Source organism: Macrotis lagotis, chromosome 1 (assembly GCF_037893015.1).
Source record: "Macrotis lagotis isolate mMagLag1 chromosome 1, bilby.v1.9.chrom.fasta, whole genome shotgun sequence".
NCBI classification, from domain to species: Eukaryota; Metazoa; Chordata; class Mammalia; order Peramelemorphia; family Peramelidae; genus Macrotis; species Macrotis lagotis.
This window is the reverse complement of record NC_133658.1, coordinates 431,668,937-431,685,514: the sequence shown is the minus strand read 5'-3', so window position 1 is coordinate 431,685,514 and position 16,578 is coordinate 431,668,937. Positions and strand designations below refer to the sequence as shown.

At 30.6% G+C, this 16,578-nt stretch overlaps 1 protein-coding gene across 26 annotated transcripts in view; it reads right to left on the bottom strand.

Moving 5' to 3' along the window:
- KLC1 (kinesin light chain 1) overlaps positions 1-16,578 on the bottom strand; it is a 77,742-nt gene that overhangs the window by 21,343 nt on the left and 39,821 nt on the right. Inside the window, exons 12-16 of one of the 26 annotated variants that reach the window (XM_074213187.1) lie at positions 14,810-14,918; positions 12,999-13,160; positions 6,814-6,944; positions 2,272-2,338; positions 319-1,014 (exon numbers count right to left, since the gene is read on the bottom strand). In XM_074213187.1, the coding sequence (XP_074069288.1) occupies positions 949-1,014; positions 2,272-2,338; positions 6,814-6,944; positions 12,999-13,160; positions 14,810-14,918 (535 nt within the window). In that variant the 3' untranslated portion in view covers positions 319-948. Of the gene's footprint in view, positions 1-318; positions 1,015-2,271; positions 2,339-6,813; positions 6,945-7,801; positions 8,420-9,114; positions 9,166-9,523; positions 13,161-14,809; positions 14,919-16,578 lie in introns of those variants that run through there. The other 25 variants (XM_074213189.1, XM_074213188.1, XM_074213190.1 and 22 more) reach the window with 25 other exon arrangements.

Below are 16,578 nucleotides of genomic sequence, written 5' to 3'. Positions count from 1 at the left end.
AAGTCATACAGAATTTCTTAAAGAGTGATCTGAAGTCAGCCCTCATTTCATGAAGTGACCCAGATGAATCCTCTCTTTTAAGTATAGCTTAATTGTTTACAGTAAAGCCTAAAGGAAGACAATAGAATGCCACTTATTGTCCATCCAGAAACTCTCTTGGGTGTAATGTAAGCTGCTAAGGTCTCCAAAAGCACCAAGCAAGACTATGACACAGGAAATGTCATTTAGGAGCTGTATTTCCCACTCTGTGTAGCATCATGGTACAGCACAGAATCAATTATTTCTCTACTTGGCCAAAAACAAAACAAGTAGTCAATATAATTTTAGTGCAATTAATGACTACAGGGAAGTGTGACAGACTGTCTTCACTGCTTGCCAAGCCCCTTGCCATGGATAATCCAATCTTAATTATACAGATGTCCAAAAGTACATTTTTTTAAAGCATGGCTTAAAGCATGTCCAAGATTTTTGGAACATACCTAATACATCTACCTAGAAAGCCTAATTAAAACACTACACTTTGAATGTCTACTCAGGGAGCCAGGCATGATGTGACAGCATGAAATGGGCTGCCAGTAGCAGTGGAGTTCCCCAACAGTAGCAAGCTCAACTTGTCTATACTGTGCCACAGTGAAAAACCAATGAATTTCTTCTGATTGGCTGTTTCAGTCCTGGGAATCTAGAGACCATCCATCCTGTTCTTTCTGTGATAACAAAAACCTATTAGTAACAGCGCTCAGTATAAGCATGGAAAGATAGCCATGACCTAAGTCTCTGTAAAACAAGGGGAAAAGTCACTACATTTTAAAAATTATTTTATATAAATATAAAAAAGCAGAGTCCTTTGTAATGGAACCTCTAATCTACATGTTGCTAACAAGAATGAAGAGGAACCAAAGCTTTGAGAGTCTCAGAGCTTCTTTAATAGCTAGCTTCAGTCCCAGCACCTCAATGGGCTAAGTCAGTGTGACTGGCACTCAGAACTCTCGAGTCTGTCAGACAATTATTTCGTTCCTGCATGAAAATAAAATGGGAAAAAGTTATATTTCATGTAGAATTTCAAATGACTTAAGTAAAATGCTTCAATTGATCTTAAAATACTACTAGTATTAATATAAAGCTAAAGTTGATAGTCATTTTGCTCAATCTACATATGCAAAAACTTAAGACTTAATGTCATGTTAAGAGGCATCAATTACTTTTAGAAAAACAATGTTTTATTTTATTTCTATTGAAGCAGACTCTTAAAAGGTTTTCTTAATGTGCCCTCTAAGTAATTCTCAGGATCAAAATTAGGGTTTCAACTGAATGTGAAGACTTGCAGTTAAGAAATGTGCCTCTCATTAGTTACTTACTTGTTCACCTTAGTGGCATTTTAAGATGAATGGAGGTTGTCACTCTTATGGTGAATAGAAAAAACAATGCACCAATGTAATTAAAGGACTTATGGCCAAAATAGCAAGGAAAAAATAGATAATATTTTTATCATTTGGTATTCATATGGGCAGCCTATTTTTCTCAGGAACAAAGTCAATGATTTAGTAGGGACAATGATCAAATGAGTTATATTGACAGGTCAGAAGGACAAACTCAAACTATGATTTTTTTTTTTTTGGATCAGGATTGGCTTCAACTTAAGGCACTTAGCTGTAATTCCTTATTCAAAAACTCCCAAATCATTCAGTAAAAAGTAAAAAACTAGGCCTATATCAATCCCACAGAATCTTTTAAAGGAAGTACTTTAGCTTTGATGACATTATGATAAAATTCAGACTATAAACTAAATCTTTCAAAGAAATGGGAGTACAGATACATGGTGCATACACTAAGACAGGAAACTGAAAAACACAATGCAGAATATTTGTGAGACATTTCGGCAATCCAACAAAGTGGTAAGTTTCGAAACAATTATTAGTCTAATGTTAGTCGAAGGTTAACATGTTAGTAAAATGTGGAACATTTTAAGACCTTAACTGGACAATACATATATTAACAACCTTTTTAAATGCACATAGTTACAAAAAAGTAATGATTAATATCCTTCTCATTAATGTGGTGAGTTTTTAAAGACAATAATAAAAATTTAGCTCAAAGATTATTAGCTATTTTGCTAATTTGTCTAAGAATTAAGGGTTTAAAAGTTCCTGAAACATTATAAGAATTATTTAAAAGGTATGATAATCCTGTAATTAACTCCCTATTTAAATATTTGGGGCAGGATCTTGCTGATGGTATTTACACATTTAAGAATATCATTTTAGGGCTCCTTACTTGAAAGTGATCTTCAGCAGCCTTGCCACCCATATTAAGAACATTCAGAGAACTGGCACGCTTCATGCTGCAACCAGGACATCAAACATGCAAGGATAAAGCAATCAGAACAATGGAAAAAATCTAATCTCTCCAAACACAAGCAAAACACGGTTACAGCACAGGGTTTTAAGTGTCTTTGGCAATGCTTCAAATTAAAAAAAAAAAAAAAAAGAAAACTTAGGAAAAATATATGGGGCACAATTTTTTAAATGATCTGTTGAAAAGACAGAAAACTGGGATTTCTAAGTCAGACAGTGGATCTACATTTAATATTATGGTCTAGTAAAAGTAGCTGTTTTATGTTTATCTTTAAAAAGTAGACCACATCTGATCAAAATCTGTTTTCTGGTAACAATTTTGCAAAAATATATTTACAAATCAGGTTTAGCAAATGTTTTAAGCTGTATTATTTCACATAAGTTTATAAATTACCTGAATTTTTACAAATTCATCTAAGATAGTTCTTTCAATGTTTCTGAAAAGATTTTCTTTAAATATCTGCTTTAGAACTTCATTCTCATTTGTGGGGAAAAGCAATTCTATTTTTATATCAATTATACTTGTGTTAGGAAAATTGGAACAGTTCATATAGTGGCTATTAAAAATAATTCCAAATTTTTCTAGCTAAAAATCCAAAGTTCATTATTCAAACTACTTTAAATTATATTATATGAATATATATCATTAGAAGTTACTATGAAATTTATTATATCCTTTAACATTCTTCTCAGTATAAAATAATCTTTTTTATAATTATGTTATTGTCATAAACAATTATTTATTTAAACACAGTGTTCTGGGAAACATCTTTAATATGTTTAAAGCAGTATCTTATAGTTTGCTGATTCTTAAGAATCCACCTATTTCAAGTCAAAAATAGTTGATATTAAGGATCTTAAAATGTTTGAGAGTGGGGCACTAAATTCTGAACGTGAGAACATAATAACAATTATCAGTAATATTGTTTTAAATGTAATTAGTTTAAGTCAGTAGCTTTAAGACATGGACACACATTTTGGAAGGTTAGCAACAACCCAAACAGCAAGCACAATGATTCTACTCTCAATTGTTACATTAAAAGTTTACATTCAAAATCCATGAGAAATTTCATTAATATAAAGAGAATAAATATACCCAAACTACCAAATCTTTTTTCCATCTCCTTCCTCTACACGCAAAAAATAGCTGCCGCTGCCCCCCCATAAGAAGGAAGAAAACCCAAAGTCAAAGCAAAGACATTTAAAAATGCAATCTTTACTTCTTAATATTTTGAAGAAGTTATAAATAAACCCAAATCAGAATCAAATGACTTCAAATTATCAAGAATATATTCTTAGGGAAGGCAGCAGTATAAAAATGCATAATCTGTGTAGCCCAATCTGAGCTCAGCTACCTTATCTAATAATCCCTAAAATGCCTTCCAGGTTAAATTGTATATGACTCAGTTCATATATTTTCTTCTACATGGATTGTTTATACCTCTTCTTAATTAAATTGATACTGTTCTTTTAAACAGATAGGAAACACAAAGATAAAAAATTCAGGAAATAGTCCAGAATGTGTGGGACCTACTAATAATTTTAAAATAAGAAAAATTATGTTGGGAATTGATGTCCATTCTGATAGCATTCTGTGTTTTTGGTGAACCAGTAAACACTATTCAGATTTAATGGTTCAAAACCTAAAATGCCTATAAAAAAAAATTAACTTAAAAACAGCATATTCTTTCAATGACTTCTACATAATGCTACTAAAACAAGAAAAATTTTTTCAAGGTTATTATTATAATACTGTTAGCATATAAAATTCCATTTATAGATCATGGATATAGTCATGGTTGGCAATATTTTCCACACTGTACACCAAATTACAATGGTATATAGATATTGGAATTAACCTACAGATATTACAAAGTAACATTTCTGTTAATTCTAGATGAAGTAAATACATAAAGAAGAAATAATACAGTTGGCTTCTAAATATGCCATATATTTAACATTAAATGTTAAAGTCATCTAACATGAGAATTTCCTTTAATTTACTACTCTGATACCTCATCATATTGTGGAAGGTCGCACAAATCTTAGTAGAAGATGTTAAACTAGAAAGGCATACATACTGAGGACCAGACTAGTTAAGTTCTGAGAAGCTCATCAATAGATTTTTTTTTTAGCTACAGGTGTTATCAGAAGACATATCTACTAAGTTTTAAGAGATTTTGATCTATATTCACAGAGGAAATCATAGATTCTTGAAGAATAAGACCAAAATCTATACAGTGAACATTTAGTCCCAGATTCGGCAATTTGATTTTTTTAACTTCAAAAGCATGAACCAAAGTGAAATAACTTCATCTGGTGATTGCCTGAAAAATAATATTCATATTCTCTGACTACTAGAAGATAAAATATTTTAACACCCTTTACAATTCACTAGGAAACATTTTCATCAGTTTTGGGAAAAATCATCATTTACAAAAAAATTGATGTTAAAATGTTATTTGAATCCTAAATATCTATTGGCATTTAGAAATAAAGGCAGGTCCATTTGATTTTAAATATCAGTTTCTTTAGATTATAATCTTACAGCACAGATGTCAAATTTGGTAGGAATGCATACAAAATTGAAGAGGAAAAGAATCACAAATCCAGAGATGTGGGCTTCACCAAAAAGTAGAAAATTTTGAAAACAGATTCTTTTTATTTTCTTTTTTCTAACTTAAAATGTTTATAGAGCTCAATCTATGATAACCAAAGAATACTTGGGCTATATGTCTGTAAAGCAGAATGGACAGCTACTTTGACAACATCTAAGCACGTACCACTATTCCATCTAAACAAGTTTTCTAGCAAAGAAAGAGAGCAAGAAAGAAAATATGCCAAAGCACAAGTTTTAGGAGCCACTTGAAGTTTGACCCCCCCCCAAGTAAAAAACATTCTAAAGACAAACAGAATTTACATAAAAATTTCTTCCAGAGATATGCTCTCCAGAGTATATCACTAACCAACTAGATAAGAGTGCTATCAAACCCATTAAATATAAAAACAAGCTATTGTGCTTAATATTCTAGATGTCTCATAGCTATCACAAGAATGCCTAGATACTAAATACATCCTCAGAAATGTAACCTAAAAAGCTGATTAAATTTACACTAAATCTTCCATACTGATGCAATGAAAACTAGCTGATTAGCTTTATATTTACTTTAAATTCACTTCTGAAAGTTTAGAATTATGTCAATAAAACAAATAAGATTGAAAGCTAATTTTTTTAAACTGGCTAAGCAGCAAATTAATCCACCAGAATGAATTATAATAATGATCTTTTATTCCTGCCTAGTTATCCAAATGAAGACCTCTTAACCCAAGATGAAAAGAAAATAGAATTCACCTTCTAAATATATTTTCACAGAAAATAATCTAAAAATATCAACCTAATCATCAAAGAAGATGCTAAAACTATAAATTACAAACAATATAACAATATGGTAACTAGAGCTTCCATGAAAAATTCTTTGAAAAACATATTAAGTTATTTATACTGGTCATGTGGCAATTTGTTAATTACAAAGCAGTTTAAGTAAAAGAATTTCAACTATGGAAATATCAAATAGAAACAATTTTATTTACCAGTAAAAGTTCAGTATTTTAAGACTACTTTAAAATAATGGATAAAACTGAATTTTGTCTCTCAAAAATAATATATCCTCCAAACTGAGTCATAAGCTCCAAAATGCATGTTTCTCAGGATTAATATTAGTTTTGTAGTTGAAATAAATATCTATGAGCTTTAGAATCCTGAGAAAAATTTTCCAATTTAACACCCTGCAACCCAAAAGCTTAAATCTTCTCTACCATTACTTTCTGAGTCCATTTTGTGTGCAATTTCTTTTTAAAGTAGAAAAGGTTCAATTATCTGTTATTTGGCAATAATTAGCTAAATGTTTTAACTAAATCATAATCTATATGTGAAGCTTCACTATCTTCAAAATTATTCTAATGATAAAAAGATAAAGTCTAAGGAAATTAGTTTCTTAAATAAACTAGGTGGCGCAGTGGATAGAGCACCAGCCCTGGAGTCAGGAGTACTTGAGTTCAAATCCAGCCTCAGACACTTAATAATTACCTAGTTGTGTGGCCTTGGGCAAGCCACTTAACCCCATTGCCTTGCAAAAAGCTAAGGGGCCTAAGCATTAATTTAAATGTTTAACCAATATGACCGAAAATTATTTTCTATAACATCCTTCCAAAGACTTGCTCTCTCTAACCACGTACATGGGCAATTTTTTAAGGTTATCAATTAAGTAATATTTCTTAATTCATACAGGAATAGGTGATATTAAAACTAACAAATCTTTCAATAATAAAGAAACAATTAAAATGGAATGCCATTTAGATGTTTGTGTGTGAAAAAATTTGTAGCTACCAAGAAAACGACCTTGGTCAGCGTTTAGTTTGCAAAAGGGGGCAGGTATCAGCATAGCTAGGAAAATATAATTACCCAGGATTCTTTGGTTCACTGTCTCGTGAACTTCCTCCCTTCAGCTTTCTAACCAGCTTCTCACTGCTGCGTCTAATTGAAGCCCGAAGTTTGCTAAAGGAACCACTGCGCTTTAAAGATCCAGTGCCATCCTGAAAAAGATGTTAACAAATGTGAAGATGCCAACGGTTCCACCCTTCCAAGCCTCCCACAGCTAAAACTGAATGAAAATATTTCACTTCAATATTGAGCTGTTCTCAGTTGTTGCTGATAACAGTCACTATTGTGAGCAGTTTTCTAAATGATTTCTTTCATTTGCAAATAGACTTTAAGAACTGGCAAATCTAACTAAGTGATTAAATGTAATCCATGATCCTGAAAAGACTAAAATAAAAAAGCTCATTCATACCAAAATAATAACACCTAAAGAGAAAAATTAAGGACATTTCTGAATTAAGACAGAAAGGACAATACATTAAAATTATAATAGAAATAAGGAAGCTTCTAGGAATACCATCAAAACAAAATTCCACTTTAATTATAATGTAGTCACTAGGTCCAGTAAATGATGTAGCACCTAAGACATTTAGACCTGGTATAATTAAATTACTTCTAATATTTTAATCCAAATACAATACTCATTTCATGTGTACCATTTACTAAGTGAACCTTATAGAATGATTTTGTTAATTATAGAATATGAACTCTGTTGTCCCCCCAAAAACTCATTCTGGATATGAACAGTAAATTTCACAATATAATATGGAAAGATCAAATCTGAGTTTAGCTTTAGAAATCACAATTTAAACATTTTTACATAATTAAAGTTGCATTATCTTCTACCTTTTGGGTATGGAAATCAAAACCACATAGCAAAGACCTGATTTTTATTCACAAAATCAATCACTTAGTAAGTTTTAGCAGTAACTATCTGCTACTTCTAGAAGCCATATAGTTTTGCATGAAAGGAAAAAAAGAGTACTATGAAGCAGACAGACACCAAGATGGGTCAGTTGGAGTGAGTTTATTAGAAGTTAGAAAGACAAAGATACACAAATCACTGAACACTTAAAGATTAGTAGAGAAAAGCATATTTGCCAAAATTTCACACAAAGACTAAACAGCAATGCTACTTTAGAATAATTATAAGTGAAGACATCCAGAATTCCATATTGATGTTAACCAAGTTATAGGTCTCTAAATACAATTTAAAGCACTTGGAGCACATGCCTTACTTTTACAGTTTAGTAATTCTCAAAATGTCACCATCATGCCATTTTAATAATACTTTGTGTGATACTTTTAACTACCTTTTTTTCATAGTGAACAGCTAGTCGTTCTTACTTTTTTTTTTAACTCATGTTATACACAGTAAATGATTTTATTAACACATTTTGTAGTACTAAATACCTATCTGGCAAAGCTACACATGTACAGAAATAAACCTCCAAAGAGAACAACAGCACTGAAAGGAAGGGCCAGTATACAGAGAAGTGTAGCTCTGACAAGAATCATAGAGGTTTGCTAAAAGCACAGCAGTCAGTACTGGAGAGAGAAGTTAAAGCTTGACGATGGAGCACGCCCGTCATGCAGGAGACAGTATAAGAATCACAAAAGGCATCTAGGCCTGTTAGATAGAAACGAAGAAAGAAAATCTGAATGAAACTGTTTTAAATTTTATTTTCAATAGATTTCTACTTAAAATAACTTTGTTTATAGTATTTCTAGGTCACAAAATCTTTAATTCTTTTTTAAAAAAGAAAAGGTAGTCAGAATTACTTTCACCTACAAGTGATATTTTAATTTTAAATAGATATTCTAGGCATGCTAATGTTTATAGTTTTACTTAACTCCTAACATCAAAATAAAAGTAAATCATTTTAGTCAATGTTAAAAAATTTTCTTAAAATAAAATTCTACAAATGATCATACTTAAAAGAGTAAATCTGCAATGAAAAAAGATTTAAAAAAATAAAAATATAAAAGATGCATTCATTAAACTTTTGTCAGAAATGTTATCTTATTCAATACAAGGGAGAAAATTTTTTTTCCCTTCTGTAAACAAAAAAAAACCATTTAAATTCTTTAAGAAACTAACAGACAAAATGACGTTTCTAGGAACCAAAGTTCCACTAATCTGAAATATTTATGGCACATTTTAAAAGATGAACATATAATTGATAAAATAAAATGAGCTATGAAATTATAATTTCCAAAGGAAGAAATGTGTCATTGGTCTCTGTAATGGAAACAAGACAGTCCAGTGCAAAAAGCCCTAGACAGAATCCAGAGACCTGAATCAATTTGCTAGCTCTGACTCACCATGGAACGTTGAGCAAGTCATTTAACCAGCCCGAGCTTCATTTTTCTCATCTTTAAAATGGAAAAATAAAACTTGTTACCAACTCCCCACGGATGTTGGGAGGACAAGAAACATAAGTAAAGCTCTTGCTGTTCTTCAGAAAAAAAGTTCTACTATAATTTAAAAGTATTACATAAACAATATTAATTCTAATTCAGTCACTTTTAAAAGAGCTGAACCTTGAAGTAGTTCTATTTCTAACATTTCAGAACTAGATGTTCAACAAAGTATGTGAAATGAGTTTTCCTCTTTTGAAAGAGAAAAGCATTTGATATTTAAAAAGCACTAACCTGAAAGGCTCTCAGTAATTTTGATTGAAGTGTCCTTGTACTAACTCTAAAATTTTCTCAAAAACTAACAAATCCCTACCTTTTAATGAAGCTGTTGTTGCTTATTATCTGGGGCTTTCCATTTAAGCCTAAAGGCAATTATGATAAAAATCAATTTATCTAGCATTTTATTGCCTGGAAATGTCTATTTAATGACACTTTATTTACAACATAATTATAACTGATGTCCCAAAGAGCCTTTAGAAAGTACTTTACAAACTGAAAACACTACAGGAATGTGAACTATTATTATAACTCAAATATATGTGTGTATAAAACATATATACATACATACACACACATATATTTGTAAAGTTACATTCCATGTATTTGATGTTAAATAGGTCATTGTCAATGAACACTAGATAAATAATTACAGCAAATACCTTGAATTCTAAATAAAAACTCTAGAAATGACTTTCATCTATCTAGAAAATTTAGTAAGACAAAGAAACTCTGACTCAAATACTTTAGTCGGAAACAAGCCCCAGGTCATATTGGATATTAGGATATATTTCATTAAGTTTTATTTTTTTAGATACTCCCCCCTCCCAAGAAGATAACTACACTATGAAATGGAAATAGGAAATTGTGGATCCTTAACTTATAATTCTGATGACTAGAAGAAAGATAACAATTTTAGTTTACATAGAATTCAACATGTTCAATTGTAATTATTTATCTAACATTCATGTTAAGGGAAATCTGGAAGAGTAAGCTTTAAACATGTTACTAAATTTTATTCATAAACCACCCAAAAGGATTGCTCTGTATTACTAGTTCACATAAGGGTCCTAAGATATGCATGTACATTAACACTTTATGTGAAACACAGGACTACCCTTTTCAAGAAATAAGTCCAACTTTACATTCAGAATTTAAAAGTAACTCTAAGGTTCAAAATATGGGACACTGAAAAAGCAAAATAAATTTGTCTTAAGTGACTACTTTTCAGGTCCTTTTCGAGCAACTTACATTGTAAATAAACAATTATAATCTCAAGTTCAAAAATTATTTCCTTTCAAGTCAATGAGATTTACTTAAAACCATCTCACAAAATGAGATATCTACCTTCTTAAACAAAGGAACCATGTTAAAAATTGGGGTATAAATCTCTGAATTTCCTTAATGATATTCCTTCTCATATTTTTGAGGAATATATAATTCTTCTCTAAGTGGAATTAAAGCATATTGACATACACATCTTAATTTTATGTTGTAATTTCCTTTCTTAGACCATTATAAGTCATATGTTTACATTTTCTGAATATTAACATAAATGGGCTCAAAAATTTGTATGAATTATTAAAAATTAAAACATCCCATTATTTCCTACCATAGCTTTTTCCTTACTGCTCTCACATCCCATCACTCATCACCTTTATAGGTAGAGGAGCCATGATGTCAAAATGAGATTGACCAAGTGGACAATACCAAGCTTGTATTGTAAAATCTTAAAAGTAACACGACAGAATTTACTGCCACTAAAAAAGCACCTGTAATGTATTTTATCAAAGCAGATGGTCCATTTAGAGATTAAGGGGTCAAGAATATTGCCTCTGAAAAGAAAAACATTATGTTAGTTTCTGATAAAAGGAGTTTGTGGGAAGGATAAAATAACATCCAAATATTGTAGTAGTGCCAGTGATCCTAAGTTGTAAAATGAAAATATTTGAGAAGGAATAGGAAGAAAATAGGAATCCATTTATAAGAAGGTAACCATTCTTTTACTCATTTGAAAATTATAGGTATAATGATATTATGTATAATTCTAGCCTAAAATCCCAACTGACAGGCCAGATATTATAGCCCACTCCTTCAGAGAAGAAAATCCCATGAGGCAAAACAGTGGGAATAACTACTGGCAGAACTTAATGAAACCAGAAAATTATTTCTAGTCAAAGTTATCAATGACTTTATCAACTCATTTTCAGGCAAATATATTGACCTAGAAATACCGTCTCAAGAGTTTTTCAAGACCTTCTATTAAGAATATCAAGATCTACACACTTTGATTAAGAGAAAAGAATTATATTTTCTCCTGGCATATAAAAGCATGCAAATAAAACAGCATATTATAGGGAAGAGTACAGTACACAGTTCCAATATCAACTGGACAATATTAAAAACTACTCAAATGTTTTCTTTTGGGGCCCGCTATATGTCAGATATGAAGGTATCAAAATGGATGCTGATTGTCTTGGCACTGAGAAAACCAATGCCAAGGAAATGCCAGCTAAAGACAATGATGAGAAGCTCAACCTGTAATTTCTGCAGCATAATTGATTTTTTTGAAAATATCCTTTAGAATAATTTCTATCAGGCTGCCATAGATATATAAGATCCTGATAAATAGACTCATATAGTAAACAGGCTAACATGCTAAATCAAAAGGAAAAATGGTTAGATAATGAGATCCCATCACTAAACCAATATGGAAAAAACTTCTTTATGGAACTACAGTTGACTAAACTGCACCCCTTTTCTTGAATGGCATAACAATGTAGCTTTTCTTCAAGAAAACAACTGGATACATTCTAGCAAATCCTGCAATGAAAAACTACCTGATGCAAATAAAACTCAAAAATAGCTAGATATAACTTGGAACTGCTCATATCATAAACACTCAAATGGTAGAAGCCACATTTGGCTTCTTTTAGCACACAGACCTGTGATGTAAACATATATAGTAAAATGTAGTTATTTAAAGGTTCAAAATATGTTACTAGTTTCTTCATATTTAGTATCTAAGATTCATCTCTGATATTCAAGTCTGAAATTTTTGAAATATGATTTCTAAAAAACAGTAAAAAACTAAAACTAACTTTATGAAAAAGGATTAAAATGGCACCACAACACGTTATTTCCTATAGGGATTGGTATATAGGTTAAATAAGTTAATGTAAATAAAATTCTTTATAAAATATAAATGTACCATTCTGGATATTCTCCTATCTCAAATGGAGACAGATAAAGTTTTTTTTTTTAAATTGAGAACATGTATAAAGAAAAGGCAGTTATTTATACAATTTTAATTTATAAATTTATTTTTCTTTAATGTAAAATGATTCAACTGAACAAAATGGATAGCAATCTTAGCAGTGAAATAAAAACAATGAAGTTAGTGAAAGAAATGAGTATATAAAAGCAAATCAGTCAATTCTTGTACTACTCCTAATACTCAAAAGAACCTCCACTTTATGGATTATGCTCTATGGATTGATTATGAGCATTTAAATGCTCCTAGTTAATATAGCCTAAGCTTTCAATTCCTAAAAACAAAATTATCATTTCAAACTAGTTTATATGAATAACAAAATGAATAACAAAATGCTAATTAGCAAAAGGCAGGATCTTATATTTTCTTAATTCTCATTTGATTTTAACAATGATAAAAAAAATGAGCTAGAAAAACTACTTAAAAATGCTAATGGAAAGAGGGCTATAAAGAAAGCAGATTTTGTTATAGCAATTAACTGCCTACATTATACTTGAAAACTGTGTACTGTACTTACCCCATTCCATTCTACGCTCATACTCACTTCCTCCCCTCCATCAGGACCACTCTCGTACTTTACCACATCAACATTGAGACTTTCTCGGCTTCTTCTTTTTTCTATGCTCTCAGGGTCATTTAGCACTTCAGCTACTCTCTGTTTGTGAACATTGTCAAGACCCTATGAGCCAGGCAAGGGGAAAAGGGATTTATATTTTAACACTAAAACTGTCTTGGAAAATTTACAAGATCTAGAATTTCTATTGGAAAAAAATGCATTTTTACAACAAAGTTACTTAGTTTTCCGCCATTCACCCCACATTAAAGCATGACTGAAAATCCTAGGGCAGGTGGTATATTGAAAAGAAAATCTGACTATTGAGTAACATACCAGGATTAGGTTACTTATTCTATTAATAGGGAAAGATATAACCTTGGACAAGATTCTTAATCTCTCTGAACCTCTATTTCGTTATCTATAGAATATTACTTGTACTTTTTACCGCACAAAATTATGAGACTCAAATGAAAATGAATATGAAATATTTAACTTTTGACAGCTTTAAAAGTGTCGACTGTTAATTTTATTATTTGCAAACAACTTAATATGATATAGCTCAATTTATATTAAAATAATGTAACTAATTTTCCCAGAAGAAACTATATTAGTAAAATAAAGCTAATGTATATCTACATTTCAGTTAATAGAAAGAAATATAGTTAAATAATGTTCATTTTACATTTGATGTTTTTTAATGGATTTTTAGTTATTTGCTAGCATAATATTATTTTAGGTTTAAAACAGAATTTAACTCAAAGGAACTTACATTAAGATGACATTTGTCTATTTTAATATAACTTTTCTTTGTTATAAAGGACAAATCTCAAGATGACTATTTAAGAATCAAAGGTAATCTAAAACCAAAATCTCACAACCTATTGTATATCTTTGTTGATTCATCTTACAAATAACACAAAAATTCCTATTACAATATGCTGGTACTTTATAACAAATATTTAATGGTTGATGTTATTAATAATCAAAACACAATTTATAAATAATGGGACCACATCACTGAATATTAGAAATAGAAGGCATTTGAGAATTTTGAAGAATTTGGCTATTTAATAGGAAAAATGGAAAATCAGGATTCAAATTAATGACTAAATATCTCATTTTAACCAATTCAATGAATGACTTTCTTCCTCTCAAGCACATATGAAAAAGAACTGAATGCCAGAAAAAAAAAATAAGCCTCAACACTAAATGAGGATTTTGAAAGAAAATTAAGAAGTCAGTGTGGAATACAAATCTTAGTTATTGATTCTTCCAACTTAAACAGAGACAAGGTAACATTGTAGAGAACATGTGCTATAAAAGTGGCATTGCAGGATCTCATGACCTCAGCAAAGTCACTTTATCTCTATGGGCCTCAGTTTCTTCATTTGTATCATGAGGTCATTGAACCGGGTGATCTCTAGGTTCCTTTTGCCTTTTGGTATTGTATGATGCTACAATTTAATTAAAAAAATGAAAATAATAACCAAATATATGACATTTTACTTTTATAAACTTTTCAAAATAGAACTTTCAGAAAATATAATAAATAACAGTAATTATCATTTCGATCTTACAAGTACTCTTCAAATATTATTTTAATTGATCCTCACAATGACCCTATGAAGTAGATGATATTTGGTAGGCAAAGGTTTAAGTGCCTTCTCTGGCTAGTCTGAGGTTGGATTTGAAATTTTATCATCTTCCTGACTCCAGGTCCAGGGCTCTATCCACTGTCTCACTTAAATTAAAAGTTCTGATTTAAAATTTACCTGTTTTCGAGACCTCATGGCTGCTTCCTCTAATGTTTCAGCAGCTTCAAACTTCCCTTGACGTCTATAAAGTGCTCCAAGGTTCTTTAAAGTGGTTGTCACAGTTGGACTGTAGAAAATTAAGTGTTAAACAGATTTATAATTAATACAGTAGAAAACAAAGTGTAAAATTATTACTGCCATAGATACTATTCTAAAGACTAAGAGTAGGTACAAAATTTAACTTGGAAACCATTAAAATTATATTCCTGGATTATTTATAAATTTGCAAATTTCTTTGGAAATCTTTGTCTAGAAACTTAAATCTGTGATCTAAATTGTGGGGCATAAGCATCATAATACTATATTTGATAAGTTATAAAATATATTTATCTTAAGATTTTTCTCAGCACTGCATATAACTAATTCATGAGTGGCAAAAGTCAGAATCATGCCTTGAGATGTATTCAATTCCTAATTTCTCTTATACTACTAGATTATAAAATTAATGAATATAAACACTAAAATTTAATGTTTGAATAACCTAGTACACAGTGCTTTTGTTGGACTGTTTTTTATATATGACCATAAAGATCAAATCACATTGAGAAGATGCAAAATCGCTTATCAGATAGTGATATCATTGTGCTAGGAATGTACATGACACAAAGGACATAGAGATAAAAATGAAATAGCCTTTGTAATCAGGGACTTTACATCAGGGAAGACAACACATGTGTCTATACACACATGCATATACATAAAGCTCAGCAGAAAGACTAACACTGTATCTATCCATATTCTCCACAGTGCTGCCAAAGTAATTTTCCTTAAGCAAGATCTGACCATGTCACTTCCTGATTCAAAAATTCTAGTGGCACCCTAACACTGCTAGAATAAAATATTTTTGTCCTGGTTGTTCAGTCATTTTCAGTCGAGTCTGACGCTTTATGACCCCATTCAGGGTTTTTTAGGCAAAGATGCTGCAGCAGTGTGCCATTTCCTTCTCCAGCTCATTTCACAAATGAAGAAATTGAGGCAAACAGGGTCACACAGCTAGAAAGTGCCTGAAGGCAATTCAGTACTGAAAGGGCAGCAGATAAATAGGAACTCTATTACACTGTTACTAGATCTATATTTGGTGCAAACTTTTGAGAAAGCACTAGACAATTACAGCAAGTCAAAAAATTAATTATACCCTTTGATACAGCAATTCATTGATTAAGTCTTTAAAGATATCTTGAAAAGGGAAAAAAACACCTATCTACATAATAATATTATAACCACTTTGTTGATAATAGCAAAATTTGGGCACAAGCTATTATGTTCAATAACTGCTGAATAATTGATAGAAATGTAATGAACTATGACATTATAAAAACTATAAACACAAATACAAGGAAATAAGAAAAAATGAGATGAAATGTAAGAAATATAGACAACACTAGACAAACACTGACTACAGCTATATAAAAAAGAATGAGTAAAGAAAACTAAACTTCAGAAAAAAATCAAAGGGCAAATGTTTTTTTCTTTGCTATAATTTGTCAATATGTATAATAAATGGCTTTAATCATTGTTCTACATATTTATCTGAATTTGACCACAATTAAAACACTTTTGAATTTAAAACACTTTTTTTGCTAAGGATTATTAAATTTATGATTGAAACAATCACCACTATCAAATTTCCCTTGACCATGTTATCCCATCGAATTCCATGTATCTTTCTTTTTTCATTGCTACACTACTATGAAGAGTATGTTATACACTCTGCTTTGACTTCATTA